Source organism: Sorex araneus, chromosome 9 (assembly GCF_027595985.1).
Source record: "Sorex araneus isolate mSorAra2 chromosome 9, mSorAra2.pri, whole genome shotgun sequence".
Taxonomy (NCBI): domain Eukaryota; kingdom Metazoa; phylum Chordata; class Mammalia; order Eulipotyphla; family Soricidae; genus Sorex; species Sorex araneus.
The window spans coordinates 21,323,551-21,341,686 of record NC_073310.1 but is presented as its reverse complement, the minus strand read 5'-3'; the positions used below and the strand labels follow the sequence as shown (position 1 = coordinate 21,341,686).

The window sequence follows — 18,136 nt, the reverse complement described above, 5'->3', positions numbered from 1 at the left end:
ATCTTGAGCTGGGTGACTTCATGAGAGGACCTGCTCTACTCAGCAGAAAAGATGAAGCTTAGCTCAGGTTTATGTCTCACTTCCCCACTTGCATCTGTCACTGTGGAAATGGTTGCTGAACCACAGAGCACAGAAATACTCAGCCTCGTCCTCTTCCTTGGCTCCAGTGATGGTGAGCACTGCCTTGTTTCCAAGCAGGGAGCCAGAGAATCGGGCAGGAACATCTGGATGCCTATGACTGGCATCACCTATTAGAGCCCGGGGCTTCTGGTAGGGCTTCTGTTGAACCCAATCAGCATAATTATTGGTGGTGACAGCCCCAGTGCTGGAGCCACAGGTGAATGTAACTGTACCCCCAGGGTTTGTGGACAATGACGATTCTTGAATCACCACATTCTGAGAAGTGACCCCTGTAAACAGATGTAAGACAAAGGGCTTAAGATGAGATGTTATAAAGAAGCAGAGCATCCTTTGCTAATTTCTCCCACCAACCCAGAGAGTCCCCTGACCTGTGCAGTGAGCCAGAAATGTGAACAGGAGAGGAGCCCAGGCCATGGTGGAGACAACTCAATGCTGTAATGTGTCAGACTTCCTCAGCTCAGGACCACCCTCCAAGTTCTCCTTATACCTGCTTCCTCCTGTGAAGGTGGGGCTGTCATGCAAATGAGTTCCTGAGGGTCACTCAGCAGTGTGACCATGGCAGAGTTTCTGAGTTGCTCCACGTCAGTGACATGCACTAGACAGGGGCGCAGGGCCTGGGGCTGCATCTCATTGCAGAGCTTGCTCTAAGTACATGGCACACTGCCCCCTCTAGTGTCCACTGATGAGAACATTCACCTTTGCTTGTCTCTTTTCTAGCTTCAAACCTTCCTTTCTCTGATCTGAAGTTGTTAGGTCCCAAAGTAACTAACTTCAGTGTCTGTGATTTTCCAGAAAGGAACTGTATGTAGGAGTTTTGAGAAGGAGGATACTTCATAAATCAGCGCTTCTTCCTTCTCCTTTTCCACTTTTCTTTCCTCTTTTGAGCAGAGAATCTAAGCTCGAGGATTCTTCTGTGCTAATTGAAGCATGTTCAAAGCAACCTGTGCTGGCGTGGATGTGGAGAAAAAGGGACGCTTCTTCACTGTTGGTAGGAATGCCAACTGGTCCAGCCTTTATTGAGTGGTCATATATGAGCACCTGTTTTTTCATACCATATGCTCTTAGATAAAAAAAATTGTCATAGATCCTCCTGTGCAGGTCACCAGATTCTCCTTTGTTATTCATCAGTTGTCAGAGATGAAGAAGTATATCTCCAACATTAAAAATATTGTTTCAAGCATATATGAACTGAAAATATTTTGCTTTTAGTTTTACTAATTGAGCATGAGACTGTGTTTTTAGTTGTTACTTTGAAAAAGATGCGGGAAATCTTTTGCCAATGAGAAGGAAGTGATGTCTAAGCATCTTTCGGTGGTGAGACACAAAGTTGTGTGCACAGACACAGTGGAGAGAACATGCTATCACATGTACCACATGTCTTATTTGTATACTCAGTCTTCCCCCCGAGCATGACTTTTAGTATATACAGGTTTGCTGAAAGAAGGGGTGATGATTGATGGTCATTCTGGGAGAAATCTGGAAGAGATTATCAATTTATTGATATTTTGGGATCCTGACAGAGTTGATGTGATTCAAGCAACTGAAACTACACTGAAAGCTGCTCTGTCTATCTTCTGAGTTGCTTTACTTTATGGCATTAAACATAGAGTGGCTGTGAGTGCCATTACTGCAGTAGATAAGAAGGCAGCTGGACTGACATGGTCACCCAGTCTGTTTAGAGAAAAGGTCAAAAGGCTACCTGAAATATCCTCAATATATGCCATTGCAATCTTTCCAACGGGGAAAGAATGATCTCACAACTGTTTGTCTCAACCCATTGCTTATGTTTATAGTCAAAATGTAATGAAAACAATGGATCATGAAGCCTTCAGCAGAAAAATAGTAGACGAGTAATTATGCTACATGTTTTCTCCAATATCTCAATGGATTTATTAATGAAATGAAATTTCAGTTATGAAAAGTGACCCAATAGTTGGAGGAGTAAGGGCCCATAGTGAAAGACTGTGGAAGACTTTGAAACGGGTCACAGTAAGTGTAAATATATTATTGATGTATCTCCAGATTACCTTGATTTGGAAGGAGGTAAGTTGCATCTCGAATCACAGTCAGGTGTATATCTATAGAGAACAGAGACACCAGAGAGCAGGCTCCATAGTTCAGTGCTAGAGTGGAAACAGATATTCACCAACAATGGTGGAAACTAAACCTCCAACAAATAGCCAGTGAGTCAATACTAAAAGGGACAATTACACAAATCCCTGCTTTAGGAGATACCTATAGCCTTAGGATCCATCTATGTGTATGTTAGCATGGAGCTTAAACAGGATGGTGACTTACAATTTATCCTTTGATCCCCAGGGGAGGCAGGTGGAGTTTAAGCTGGTGGAGATAAATTTAGAATTTATCTTGGGGCCGGAGCAATAGCCCACTGGGTAGGGCGTTTGCCTTGCACGTGGTCGACCGTGGTTCGATCCCCGGCATCCCATATGGTCCCCCAAGAACATCAGGAGTAAATCCTGAGTGCAAAGCCAGGAGTAACCCCTGGGCATCACTGGGTGTGACCCCAAAAAAGCAAAAAAAAAAAAAAAGAATTTACCTAATCCACAAGCTCTTCTGTGGCCTACTCAAAAGAAAAGCACATCTTTGCATCAAGCCTTTTGTTACACAAATCACGTGTTGTATCCATGCCCACATTCATTACTGAGACTATATTCATCCACAGTGATTCCTGTTCTTCAAAGGCTAGAACAGCATTCTTTAACAACCATTCAATGGACCTGTCCACAGGTATAGAAAGATTTAATCCACCAGTTTACTACACTGGTAATAAATGGACAGTTCTGATAGGTCATATATCTATTTGCAGCACAGGTGCTAGTTCAACGGTGTAAAAACAGTTACAAACACTGATCTAAAATACTAAAGTAAATGCAACATCTAAAGCAGAAAAAAATGTGATAAGGGCTGGAGTAATAGTACAGTGGGTCGGGGGTTTGCCTTAGATGTCCCCAAACTGAATTTCATCTTCAGCATCACATCTGGTCCCCAGAGAACTGCCAAGAGTAATTCCTGAGTGAAGAGCCACGAGTAACCCTTGAGCATAGCTGGCTGTGATGCCTTTTCCTCCCTGAAAAACCCACAAAAATACAATATCTATAGACTATATTCAGTTCTTTTTTCTAGATTTCGCAGAGAATCTCTTCACTGTGATTGCTTTTGAGTCTGTTGCTGACAATCTTACCTGTGTATCTCCTAGATCTCTTCCTGTTGAAACCCTCTAAAAGACCTGGCAACAGAACCTTCAGATCAGGACCAGACCAAAGATGAGTGATTACTGATAACCTGAAGTGCTGGGAAAGCAGGGACCATAGAGCTGCCTAAGGAGAGGAAGGCTGCAGAGCTCACTCTCATCCCTCAGCTCAGAATTTATGCTACTCTAACAGAGACCTCTCTACTCGTTTGATTTCATCCTTGCCATGACAATACACCTCTAATCAAGACATGTTCAGGAGTGTCCATATATAAGGCAAACTCAACATTATGAGTAAATATCCTTAGTCTAACCCTTCAGTTTACAAATTCCACATAGTCTAAAAAGCAAGTTAAGAAAATACATTAATCCAACTCGACACATAATAGTGATATAGGCAGATAGGGAAGCTCTCCTCCCCAGATGATGGCAGTAAATTTCCTGGTAAGTAATAGCTCTCAAGTTGCAAAGACCAACCTTGAAGAAAACAGGAACTAAGGCCTGATAAGACCCTCCCCTGGCTCCAGCAATGGACCCTGAGGAGGCTGACACCCCTCTGACAAAAGCTCCATCAGGAGTAAAAGGCCAGAAAGGAATTTCAAAGAAGTCCATCACCACTCCCAACTCTACCCCATTTGACAACCTCCTTAACAATGGACTTTGACCTAGGTGAAGCCCCACATGGGGGGCAAGTTGGAGAAACCCTTTAAAAGCTACCTTAAACAAAGAAGGGGCGCACATATGCTGCCCAAACTCATGTGCTGATTGTGCCCAGGCGGCCAGGCACATGTGTTACCTGAGCACATGTTTTGCCCCAGTACATGTGTTGCCAGCATCTCCTCACTTGAGATGTGTGCTTTCATGTTTTCATGTCTAATACTGGCATGTGTGTAGAGGCTCCCTCTGCCCTTGGAGAAGCCTGGTTTCTCTCTTGAGCACATTACTTGGTGCTCTCTCCACTTTCTCTCCCCTGTTCCTTTCAAAACCTCCAAATATAATCTGCTTTACTTCACTGCTTGTCTACTTCTGAAGTTCTTTTCTGCGTGGAGAGACAGAAACCCAATAACCCTGGGTCCTGGGTGGCAGAGGGAGAAGGGGGGAAAGTGACTGTCACTGATGGTCACTATCCATACTGGTTCCAGCAGAAATCTGGTCAAACTCCCAGAGCAATGATTTATGTTACAATAAGCAATATGAAGCAAATTTCTTTGTGCCTGCTAAGAGGGCAAGCTCGAGTGGTGGGTTGGACATATTGGTGGAGGGAAAAACACACTGATGGTGGGATTGGCGTTGGAACATTGAATGCCTGAAATAACTGTATTACGAACAACTTGCCAAATCACAACTCATGATAAAGAATAAAATTTTAAATTAAAAGATTAGTGAAAATTCTCAGAATATTTCAAATGTTATAGAGTTGAGTAAAGCTTTAAATGCATAGAGATTTACAGCAACTATATAGCACGATTACTCATAGACCCAAGGTAACAAGGGCAGCTAATTTATGTACTGGTACCTCATCTAAATTTGTCACTGTGTCAAGCATTACTGTATAACAGCCAACAATAGTATTCAGCCTCATCCTCTGATTGGACCCCTGAGATTGTGAGGGCAGCTTTGTCCCCAAGGATGGAACCTGAGAACCGGGCTGTAGTCCAGGAGTGTTTTTTGTTTGTGTCATAAATCATTGTTTTGGGGGCTTGACCAGACTTCTGCTGGAACCAGTGTGGATAGTGACCATCAGTGACTGCTCCAGTGCTGGAAGCACATGTGAGAATGACTGTCCCTCCCAGGTTCACGGTCAGTGAAGGCTCCTGAGTCACCATAGCCTGAGAACTGGACCCTGAAATGGAAACAGAAGCACATCGGGAATGAAAATGGAAGTCAGAGCAATTCCCCAAAAGTTGGTCACTTGAATCTTCAGGAACCTTGGCAGTGAGTAAGGACAAGAAGGACGAGGAGGAAGAGAAGACTCCTGCTCATGGTGCAGACTCTCAAGGACATCGTGGCCTCACAGCTGACACAAGACTTTGGCGCCTCTTTTATGTCCCTCTGACCTGGGGGAAGGGTTTGTGTTGGGTGTGCATGCTGCAAATCTCAGCCATTTAGCATAAATCCCCTCCCCCATTTCTGTGTCTTCAGTGAAGAACTAGCTCTTCAGAGAAGGGGAAACTTGGGCTAGCTTTGAGCTAGGATAGTCCCTTGGGAGGAAGCACCTGTTGGCACTTCTTCAGTCTGAACTTGCTGCAGGCCTTGTTCACTTCAAAAGCATAAATGCCCCCTGTTGACATCAAGATAATGTTTAGTGTATTTTAATTACTGAGAGCAAAGAGTTTTTTTATGTGTTTTTTAATTTTTAAAATGATACTTTTTGCCATGTAAAATCAAATTCTTAAAGTTTTCTTTTTTAAAATTTATTTATTTTTATTAAATCACGTGTAAAGTTACAAAACTTTCAGTTTAAGTCTCAGTTACACAATGCTCAAACACCCATCCCTTCACCAGTGCACATATTCCACCACCAAGAACCACAGTAAACCTCCCCCCCACCTCCCCAACCCCCAGCCTCCCTCCCCGCCTGTGTAGCTGATAAATTTTACTTTACTTCCTCTTTACTTTGGTTACATTCAATATTTCAACAAAAAACTCATTATTTTTTGGAGTTTCCCCCCCGCCAAAGTCAGACCTGCTGGAAAGGAAGCATTTGATAATTTGTTTTCCATTGCTGAGAATCAAGTTTTAATTTTGCTCTTGTTTTTAAATAGAAGTCATTCAAAATATTGTTAGGGATCAACTCAGTACCCTTCCAATACTCTCTAGTACCATTACTCTGACTCAATCTTTGCTACTCCTTGTTGATACTTCTTTACTTCTTTTCAATATCCTCCTCCAAGTTTCGATTCTGCCTTACACCCATTTAGCAATTATCACTTAGGTAATTTCCCCTTTTTTTGTATTCATAACTCACTTTATTTCAGAAATATTTTTATTGGTTTTAGGTGTCCATCAAGGTGACATCATGTTTAATGTTAAAAATTTTTGTCTTAGGGTTGAGCTATAGTTCAGTGGGGAAAGTACCTCCCTTGCATGTGAGTGATCAGGGTTCAATGCCAACATCTCATATGATCTCCCAAGCTTACTAGAAGTGATCCCTGAGAACACAGTCAGTAGTAAGCCATGAGTATTTCCTGGAAAAAAAAGTTTTACAGGCTATTATGAGATTGTTTGCAGTACAAATATTAGGCCTGGCAAATCTTAAAAACAGGCCCAGGAAAAAGAATATATTTTTTTCGTTTCCTTATGTGTTTGTGATGGGGATTCTTTCTTTCTGTAAGAATTTTACATTTACAGAAAAATTCAATAATTTTATAGAGTTGTCTTATATACGTTTTCTAATTAACTATAATTAGGTATTATGTTAATCTTGATCATTTGGTTATTGGGTATAGACTTTAGTTGTTGTTATGATTTCTCCATCTTTTCATTTTCAAATAGTTGTCAGTACATTAAACTATTATATTGTATGGTGGTATCTAATTCATTTTTTACTTTATGATTTACTAATTATATAGGTCATAAGTTTTTGTGTTAAATTCTTATCTTATACTGTGAATATCTAGACATATTTTAAAAGGTCAATTCATATTTTATTGCCTTTCTTTTCATATGGACTTTTAAGTGGATGTGTATTTCGTGTTTATTTATTATTGGTCTACTATGGAGAATTTGGCAAAAGAATCTGAACGATATTCTGTATTTGGTTCATTTGTCCTTTTGTTAGTATTAATCTTTGTGATTATTCAGAAGAAATCAGAAACAATTGCATTTTCAGGCAATTAGATTCAGGTTTTTCAGTCAGTTAAATCATCACATTAAGTATGAGTGATTTTTTTCTGAGTTGATCAGCAAATGTGTTCCTGAATTATCCTGTATGTGTTATCTTCCACCACAATCTTTCTCCTTGAATTAGCCATTATGTAAGCTTTTATTATAAATTGGGATGGGAAAAATAATATTAATCTGCAGTGACCACCAGGGTTGAACACAGAAAACATTTCTGCTCTTTCCTACCTGGAGGCTTGAGGAACAAAGGCGCCATTTGGATGTGTTGGAGACCAACCTCTAAACAAGAATAAATTTTTCTTAGAACAGGAAAGACTGAACCAAAGTTTTGTGTCTCCGTTCCCTACCTATACTTCTCACTCACCCTCTGATAAGAGAACAGGTGTCCTATATACAGTGATGACTCCAAGGTTACCACAGTCTGAGAATATGTATCTAAAACAGAATACCCCGAGACCCCAAGGATATAGAATCCACTTGCCTGATTAAACCATTTGAGGGAAAGCTGAGTAAATGCTCTCTATAATATAATGGAGATACTGATAGATGTGGTCTTCTTAGTTTTCTGGTTTGTGTCTGGTGTCCTGGGATCTTTTCATGTCCCAGAGTCCCAGAGAAGAAGGCACTTCATGCAAATCAGTTTCATTTCTCTTTATTTCCCAGTGTAACTCTGATATCTCCTGAAGGAGACCTTGAAAGAGGCAGATAGTGAGACCTCACACAGACAGTGACTATAGAGTGACAGATACTGAGTGATGTGGGTTGATATACGTCAACTATATCTACCCCCATGTGGAGACCTCAGTCCTATATTTTTCTCTAGAAAATCTTGGAGCTGAAAGATAATTTTTGGGAGAACTTTCTTACCCAGTCAGTAATCTATAATTTTCATCTTTTTGAACTCTCGGGCCACTTCAGTAAACTCGCTGCTCTGTGAGTACTTTCAAACTCGTCTCCTCCAGCACAGGTCCAATTAGGAAATCTCAGAACAAGTATCTGGGTGTGATTGAACAGGGCTAAGGTGGGAGGACTAGAGCTGAAGATATGACTCACAGAGTTTCACTAACGTATAAGACATCACAACTCCCATTTGTTCTAAGAAAATATACTTATATGGGGTTACTCCAATTTATCTTCAGATTTTTTTTGAGAAGACACAAAACACTATAAAATGGGATTTATCCCCCAAAGTGGCATATTAAAATAAGAAATAAAAATTTCTATTGATAAGAAAAACAAACAAGCAAAAATAGGCAGAAATACAGTGTCTAGGCTCTTTGGGTTGATCAACAGAACACTTTTATTACCATGTCCACTAATATTATCTATGGGTCTGAAGGAATGGAGAGGACCAAGGTGTATTTTAGAGGTAACGAAATAGGTAGATATGTTACTGCTTTCCAGAACTGGTGAAGTTAACTCACGTTAACTTTAATCATATCCTGAAGGAAAAACATGATCTACTTTGTAATTCCAAACTGTAAGTACATTTTTAATAAGGCAAGACGTGTAGTGATAATGATGAGAAATGAAAGCCAATGCACATAAGATTAATGAAATATGCATTGGCTTTCTTTCATTTCTCATCATTATCACTATACGTCTTGCCTTATACAAAAATGATTCTAATTAAATATTTATGCCTTTTAATGAAATCCAGGCCTGAAACAGTGTATCTACTTTACTACTGCCCTGTGCACTGTTCCCCTTGCTCAGGGTCAAAACAGGTCACCTCTTAGTGTCCTCCTCATGACTTGACCTGGGTTGTATTCTCTGTATTCCACTGGGTTTCCTCAGAAGAGATTTTTCCAGCATGTTCTCTGGGGTCTTTGGTAGTTAGCACTCAGGTGCTGTCTCTCAAACATACTCCTCTCTGATCATGACGTTGTGCCCTATGTTCCAATTCTGTATTTTTAACAGTCTTCACTATTCTGATATGTGACTTGCAAATGTCTTCTCCCATTCCCTAGATTGTCTCTGCTTCCTGTTAAATGTTTCAGTCTTTAGTGCAGAAACTTGTTTGTTGTACCCGGAGACCACACATGGTGATGTTTAGGGGCTACTGGTAAGTTTGGAGGCTGTTCCCAGAGTTTCTAGGGGATCATGCAGTGACAAGGATTGATCCCTGGCCTCCCAAATGCAAAACATTCTTTGTGTGGTCTCAGTCTTCTGAGCGCTCACTCCAGTCCCAGCAATATTTTATCATAATATAGTCCCACTGGTAATTTTGGGATTCATTGATTCAAGTGGTGGCATCATATCTAAAAAATTATTACTAAGATAATTGTTATGAGGATTTTGTTTTCTAGAATCTCTCTTTTGTTAAGATCTAATGCTTAAATAATTAAATAATTTTGATTTTTTCTCTTATGTGACTTAAGACAGAATTCAGTTTCCTTCAATGTTTATATGAATTTCTGTAACATTATTTGTTGAAGATAATATCCCACTCCCACTCCCCATTGTGTTTTCTTGATCACTTGAATATAAGTGTTTGGGTGATTTTCTGACCTCTTATTCCTGTGCCTATGATCTACATGTGTATTTAAATGGTGGCCTGACACCACATTACAAAGTGTACCTTAATAATCTCTTTTGAAACCAAGAGTGACAGATCCACCTTTTTAATTTTCTCACCTTAGTTTTTGCTGAATTGAGTATTTTGCATTCCAGTGTTCATGTGGTATCTCACTCCCAGGAGTCCCTTTCTATGACAGTTGTAGGGATAAATATTCAACATGCTAGGAAACCCAGAAATCTTCTACAGAAGGAAAAATGTGTTGGGTCAACTCTTACAGAATATAAGATAATTGAGCTGTTTGCAAGATTTGGACATTCAGGGGATTGTGATGATAGAAATTTATGGGGGAAAATAAAGTTCACCTTAGGTGTATTCAAAAGTCAGCATGTCAGCAAATATTTGAAAAATCATTAAAAGAATGCTACCCATAGTGTATTTGATTTGCCAAAAACAGTAACAACAAGTCTCACATGGTGATGTTACTGGTGCCCGCTCGAGCAAATCGATGAGCAAGGGGATGACAGGGACAGTGACAGTAATATATATATATATATATATATATATATATACATATATACATATATAATCTTTTGCAATTTTAAAGATTTAAAATTCCGGGTTGGTAATTTATTGTCCTAGCTTATGACATTTGGCTTTTTCTCCTTAAAGAGTCTATAATTACTTATCAGACAGACACCATGATTGATGCATTGAAAATATTTTCCATGTGACTGAAGGTAACAGAATCTAAAGTCTGGACTAGAGTATTGAACTTACCCTGATGCAGGTAGAGATAGTGGCTTGAGTGTGTGGTGGTATAATATTGTATGCATGAGTCCCTATCATTAGCAGTATTGTAAGTCAAGGTGCCTAAAATGTTTAAAAATTCGCCTTGTGATGTCAGTACCTAAATGAACAATGTATTGATGTTTATTGTTTGCCTTTTCTAACAATTGTGAGTTTCTTTGGATATTTGGACCTGATAACTAACATTGAACTATTCTGCTGCCTCTTTTATCTTTCTCAACACCCTGGGGTAAGGATTTGTGTTTGGATGCACTTGTTGCAAATTGGAGTCCTTTAGTATGCTCCCTCCCCCCAGGTCTACATCTTTAATTCTGACCTAGTTTTGCTGTGATGCCTGAGGTGGCAGAGTGAGTCCTCTGGGAGGAAGCACCTGTGGTGACCTCTAATTCAAGCCAGTGGGTATGTGTGCAATTTGGGCACAGTCAGCCTGAATTGGCAGCAGGATTTGTTCTCCTCAACCTTATTCATAGACCCTCTGGAGACATTCTCTTGATAATAATTAACTGTGGCAGGCCATAGTGATAGGAGAGCAGGTGGGTGCTTGCCTTGCATGCAGCAGACCTGGGTTCAACCCCCAGCATGCCATATGGTTCCCTTGTGCACAGCTAGGAGTGATCTCTGAGTCCAGAGTCAGAAGGAATCCCTGAGCACTGCTGGTGTGGCCTCCAAACTAAAAAATGGATAAATAAATTAACAGTGGTGATTGTTTTTCATGTCAAAAGGCACTTTTCAATTCAGTATTTACTTTTAAAATTACTTTATTTTATTTTTGTTTTGACTTGCTTTGGGGGCTATTCCCAGTGGTGCTCCAAGCTTACTCCCAGCTCTGGCGGGGCTCGAGGGATCAAATATGGGTTAGGTGCTGCTGATAAAACCCATGTCAGCTGCATGCAAGGCAGGTAGCTTGCCCACTATATTGCTCAGGCCCATTATCTTTGAAACAAGTTTTAATGGTTCACCTTATTTACCATGCTAAATGACACCCATTATTTTTTCTTTGTCTCTGCTAATTGTTGTTGGTATCATATTTCTTAGTTTTGTTAAATAAACTACTCTTTAACATCAAGTTCATCTGTTTACTTCTCTGAGTTCCTGTACTGTTTTGATTCCTATACTGTAATATGTAATATGTATGCATATACATATATATGTGCCTTTTGTTTGTATTGTTATTACTACATTTTTTGCATTTTATCCTTGTTCATTTATTTTACAAAATACCCATAATTGTTCATTGAAGTGATATTATGTTTGCTGCTTTAAAATTTTTCCACTTATGCCTGAGAGCTAGTACAGGGATTAAGGGGTTTGCCTTATATGTGAACAACCCTAGTTCCATCACTAGCACCACATATGGTTCCCTGAGCACCCTCAGGAGTGACCCAAGAGCACAGAGACTGGACTAAGCCCTGAGTACCTGTGAATCAGAGAAACAATAAAAACATCATTTGTCACAGAATTTCAACACCTAAGTAGATCTCTTAGTATTGATATGTTTATCTGCCTTTTGTTTGTCAAATTGAGATTTCTCTCAAACTCTGGATGAGGAGTGATACTTTTAACTTGGTTTCACCCAGAAGATGCTTCTTAAAAGGGGCGGGGAGTGGAGTGGTTATGTGTTCTTGATGACAGTTTCTTCTGACTCAAATGCAAGAGATTTCACTGAGGGAGGTTTACAGACAGAATCTCTATCTGATATGGAAGAACCTTTCATGTAGTGGATGACGTGCTCTAAGATCTAACCTCACTTTTTAAAGTTTCCTTTTCACTGAGATAGCTTTAGATTACACAAGTGTGTCTATGCTATTAGATTTACAGTTTTGCGTTCTTCAGAGTATATGTCACTACACAACAGCCACCACTCAAGTACTGTATCTCTATTGCTGTTTTGTTTTTGAGCCACATCCAGCAGTGCTCAGAGATTACTCCTTTTCTGCACTCAGGGAATCACTCCTGGAAGTGCTGAAGGGATAATATTGGATGTTGGAGATTGAATCCAGATTGGTGGCATGCAAAGCAAGTGCCTTGCCCTCTGTACTATCTCTCTGGCCCCTCTAAAATTTATTTTTAATTTTTTAATTGAATCGCATGAGATAAACAATTTTAAAGTTCTTCATAAATCACGTGAGATAACCAATTATGAAATTCTTTCACACTGTTGCAACATCCTTTTCTCACCAGTGTGCATTTACCACTACCGATGTCCCCAGTTTCCCTCCAGCTCCCTCATATCCCACCCTACCAGCCTCTATGGAAGGAATTTTCTCTCTCTCCCTCTTTCTCTCTCTCTCTCCCTCTCTCTCTCTCTCCCTCTCTTCCCTCTCTCTCTCTTCTCTCTCTCTCCCTCTCTTTCTCTCTTTCTCTCTCTCCCCCCATGTGGGTCTTATGGTTAGCAATACAGATACTGAAACATTATCAGGTATATTCCTTTACCTAATTTCAAAACCCAGTTCCTGTCCAAAATGTTCATTTCCAACTACTATTGTTTATTGTTACACTGGTCTCTTCTCTATCCTAACTGCTCTTTGCTGCCCAAACACCATTGTGACAAGCTACCAATCATTGAATCATTGACTAGTACTCCTGGTCCCAGTCTTCTCTGGCCTTTGTTATTAACTTCATCCCCAAAATGAACGCAGTCATTCTACATCTATCTCTCTCTTTCTCAATTATTTCATTTACATAAGACTCTCCATATCTATCAGTTTATAAGCAAATTTCATATCTTCATTTTTCCTAATAGCTGTGCAGTATTCTATTGTGTAGATGTGCCATAGTTTCTTTATCCATTTTTCTGTTGTCAGGCACTCAGGTTTTTTACAGATTCTGGCTATTGTGAATAGTGCTGCAAGGAACATAGGAGTGCAGTTGGGTTTCTGCTGTGTGGTTTTAGTCCCCCAGGGTATATTACCAGAAGTAATAGCGCTGAGTCAAATGGCTGCTCAATTTATAGTTATATGAGGAATATCCATATTATTTTCCTCCAAGGCTACAGCAGTTCAGCACTCCCAACAACAATGAAGGAGAGTATACATTCTCCTGCATCTGTGCCAGTGTTTATTTTTGATGTATTCCAGCCTCTGTGGTGTGAGGTGATATCTCATCATTGTTTGGATCTGCATCTCCCTGATGATTAGCAATATAGAGCATTTTTTCATGTGTCTTTTGGCCAATTATATTTCTTCTCTGAGGAAGTTTCTATTCATTTTTTCTCCCCATTTTTGATGGGCTTGGATGTTTTTTCCTTGTAAAGATCTATTAGTATCTTATATAGCTTGGACATTAATCCATTATCAGATGGGTACTGGATAAATAATTTTCCCCTATCTGTGGGCTGTCTGTGTATCATGGTCACTGTTTCTTTGGAGGCGCAGAAACTTCTTAGCTTCCTATAGTACCATATGTTTCTCTTTGCTTCTACTAGCTTAGTCAGTGGTGTTTTATCTTTTTTTTTAAAATTTTATTGAATCACCATGAGACAGTTACAAGCTTTCATGTTTGGATTACAATCACATACTGATCAAACACCCATTCCTCCACCAGTGCACATTCCTCACCACTGATATCTCCGGAATACCCTCTTTGAAGTGCCTTTCACTTTAATGTCATGGATGTTTTTGCCTACATTTTCTTCCATGTGTCTTATGGATTTAGGTTTTATGTTGAGATATTTAATTCATTTTAATATGACTTTTTTGCATGCTTAGAACGAGGTCTAAGTTCATGTTTTACATGTAACTGCCCAGTTTTTCCAGCACACTTGTTGAATAGGCTTTCCTTGCTCCACTTCATATTTCTTGTTCCCTTATCAAATATTAAATGATCACGTATTTGAGGACTCGTGTCAAGATATTCATCTCTATTCCATTGGTCTACAGGTCTGTCTTTATTCCAATACCATGATGTTTTAATTACTTCTGCTTTGTATTACAGTTTGAATTGGGGGACGTTGATACCTATCTTATTCATTTTTCCAAAGATTTCTTTCTCTATTTGTAGGGGTATAGTGTTCCATATGAATCTCAGGAGTGTTTAGTTTATTTCTTTGAAAAAGAATACTATGGGTATTCTAATAGGGGTGGTATTAAATCTATGCCATGCCTGGAAAATATTGTAGTTTTGACAATGTTAATTCTCCCAGTCCATGAGTAGGGGATGTGTCTCCATTTCCTCATGTTCTCCTGTATTTCTTGGAGTAGCGTTTTGTCGTTTTCTTTATACCAGTACCTAATCTTCTTAGTTAAGCCTGTTTCAGTTTTGCAGCTGTCTTTTGTAGTTTTAATTCATGGAATTGGACTCTTATTTATTTACAAATCTTTAGTTTTTATTTATTTTTATTATATAGATAAAAATTTCTCTTTGGTCTCTGGTTGCATTGAACTACACTTATATTACTCTAGCTTCAGAAGTTTGTAGAAATTTAACCATTGAGAGTCAAGATAGATGGCAGATATTATAGACACCAACCTCTCCTCCTCCATAAATTTACAACTAAAAATGATGGCATATAACATAGACTTTCAAAAGGACTAGACATCTGAAATTGATGTCATTGGAGAATGGGGAAAGAGCAGAGAATGTCTTAGTAGGTAGGAGAAACTGAAAATGTGGTGAGTTGTGTTTGGCCTTGTGGTAATTAATGTATGCTATGAAAGCTACGATTATGGATCTGAGATGTTTACAGATTGCAATTCTTAACTAGAAGCAAGGTTGATTAGAGTTCTTCTTTTGCCTTACTAGATGTGTTCCTATGTGTGATTTTTCCATCAAGATAATAGCATTAGAACCATGTCTACCTGCTGGACCTCCCTAGTACTTTCTTCAGACTTGGTAGTCAATGTCCTCAACATCTCAAAAAACCTGGGATTGCAGCTTTAGAATTGATGCAGTCTGGTAGGATTTGAAAGGACTGTTTATTGAAATGTCTGCAGAGACAATGTTAAGGATAGTGTTAGGGAAGTTCTGCTGGGGATATACCCAGGCAATGTCCAGAATCTATGCTCTTTGGAGAAGATAATTTTATAAACCACTGTCCCCACCACATAAGTACAAGAACATTTGGAAGAATATCTAGATTTGATAACTCAGATTCCCAACAAAAAGAAATTTAAGAAGTGCATTGAGCAGTCTCAGAATGGGGCTTATTCCTGTTTTGGGCTATTCGACTGGCAAATAATATTATTGCTCAGATGAAGGAATGATACAGAATTTCATGGACAGCAGAAACTTAAAGAGCTAAAGTGCTTGCTTGCACGTGGCTGACTTTATTTGATCTCTAGTACTGCCTGTGGTCCCCTAGAACCACTAGCATTACTCCTGAGAACAGAAGGAAGAATAGCTCCTGAGACCTCAGGGTATGGCCCACATCCAAGCCAAAAATATTATTCTCGAAGGTGCCCATTTTGTGTGGTGAGAGCCTCCAAAGTAGTGCTCAGAGGACCTAGTCTACACAATCCTTGATAATGTGCCAATTGAGGCCAATGTTCAATGTTATGACCCTTTTGCTCTGCTCTGGTGCAACAGTGTAGGGGGCCACCAGGGCAACCTCCCAGGGTTATCCCTAACCTGGTAGGGACTACAGATCAAACTGGGGATCAACAGCAGCCTTGTAAAGCAAATCACACAACTGACCCCTAAACTATCTCCCTTTTCACCCCCTTATATTTTCATTTTCCTCTACCACTTGACAAGGTATGTCCTATTATTTAAAACTTTTGGATTTGCCTCACTGTACTAGTAAATACTGCAAACACTGACCCTGAAGAAGAACAAGGGTTTCTAGGAATAAGTCTCTACTAGTTTATTTATCACAATACAATTTGTAACTATAAACTCTAAACGTACAATTACCAAAGCATAACAATGTTTCTTCACAGCAAGCATGAGCCAGAGAGTTGAAATGATTTAAGGAAAATGAATATGAATATAAATTTCCTAAAGCATTAGGTCTCAGGAACAACAGGCAAGTCCTGGCTCATAAAGAGCAATCACGTATGAGGTGAGGACAAAGTGGAACTAGATACCTGGGTGACATGAAAGGACTTCTTCACTTCTTGTCGCCCCATCTCATCCACATCACCATATGGTTGCAGCTATTTTAGCCCTAGAAATAAAATTGTAGATATTTATGTGTGTGACCAACTAGATATTTCTACTGAACTCATTCTTTATTTTTAGAATGTGTTAGAGGAAGACAGGAGAGGAAGCATGTGGGGACACAGGAAGAGATAGAGGAACGTACAGAAATGAACAGATAGCAGATTTGAGTCTATACATCAGGAGCAGGAACTCTTGGTGGTATGGACACTATAGTCACTGACCTGACAAGAATGCTCATCCTTGTCCTCAAAGGAACGAACAAGAGGTTCATTATTTCAGGATAAGACAATTAGACCTGGAACCATGAGAGTAAATCAAATCCAGCAAATTTAGGGTTTACCTTTGGAGCTTCTTTTAGGAACCCCAATGTTGTCATTGTTTCCTGTAAATAAAAATATAGATATTATATCATGTCTTTCTATGTAGCTTTTATGGATAAAGTTACCTTAACATCGGACACTTAAAGAGAGTGCAGCCACGAGGGCTTCCCCACTTCGCCGCGCCCGCAGCCCGAGTATGACGGAGGAAGATGAGGGAGCTGCTTTGGACACCAGCAGCCCGCCAGCAACCTGCAGTATGTGATTTGAGCGTTTCCGCCAGGCCCCCCTTGCGGGGGCCCGGCGTTTCTCTCTCTCTTTTTTTTCTCTCTCTCTCTCTCTCTCTCTCTCCTTCAACTTCTCCTGAGCACAGCACAGCCTCCACCCCACTTCTCTGAGCACAAAATGGAGAGACGCACCCAAATGCGCGGCGCGGCTGGCGGGAGATCGAGGGCGGGGAAGTACCGGTCTCCGCCCACATCGGACACTTAAAGAGAGTGCAGCCACGTGGGCTTCCCCACTTCGCCGTGCCCACAGCCCCAGTATGACTGAGGAGGACAAGGGAGCTTTCCCACTTCCGCCAGTGCGCGGGGGCCCGGTATTTCTCTAGGTTTTCCCATCTTATGAGCACCATAAAAGGGAAAAAGATTGTAGTGATAGAATTTCAGGCAGAATTTTCCCTGGTCTTTATACAGAAACCCAAAACCGCGCGGCCGCTGCTGCGGCCGCGCAACCTAATGTCATCTTAGTATCAGCAATATGAAATGGTTCCTTCTTAATGGGTCGGACTTTTGTGGGAGATCAAAACAAGAATAGTAAGTCTTTTGTTGAAATATTGAAGGCAATCAAAGTGGTAGCCATCTCTCTAGACTGAACTAAGCTATATCCCCAAGCCGGCTGAGAAGAAATATCCTTCTTTCTCGGGAAGAAACGCGGCGTGGTGTCAAACATAGTGTGATGTCCATTAAGCAAACAGACCTGGTGGTGTGGGAATGGGATATAAGGGGAAAAGTTATGTACATGGAACAGCGGGACACTGGTGGAATCTCGAGCCGGAGCCGATACCAGCGCAAGATTTTTGGTTCCAGAAACTGCTTGCAGACACTCTACTAGACTATCAACTAAGCCAGAGCCCCATGCTGGCTGATGACGGGAAATAACCATCCTCTTCGGTTTTTTTTCCCTTTGTCAGACAGC

General features: G+C 40.2%; 1 gene segment (V, D, J or C); it reads right to left on the bottom strand.

Annotated features, from left to right (window-relative positions):
- Positions 1-111: 111 nt before the first annotated feature.
- LOC129407057 (immunoglobulin lambda variable 7-46-like) lies at positions 112-7,451 on the bottom strand (the record flags this gene model as incomplete). The annotated part of the segment is given in 3 exon segments: positions 112-380; positions 4,887-5,195; positions 7,424-7,451. Coding segments are annotated over 3 exon segments (606 nt in total), but the record flags the coding sequence as incomplete, so codon positions are not given.
- Between the last annotated feature and the right edge of the window lie 10,685 nt (positions 7,452-18,136).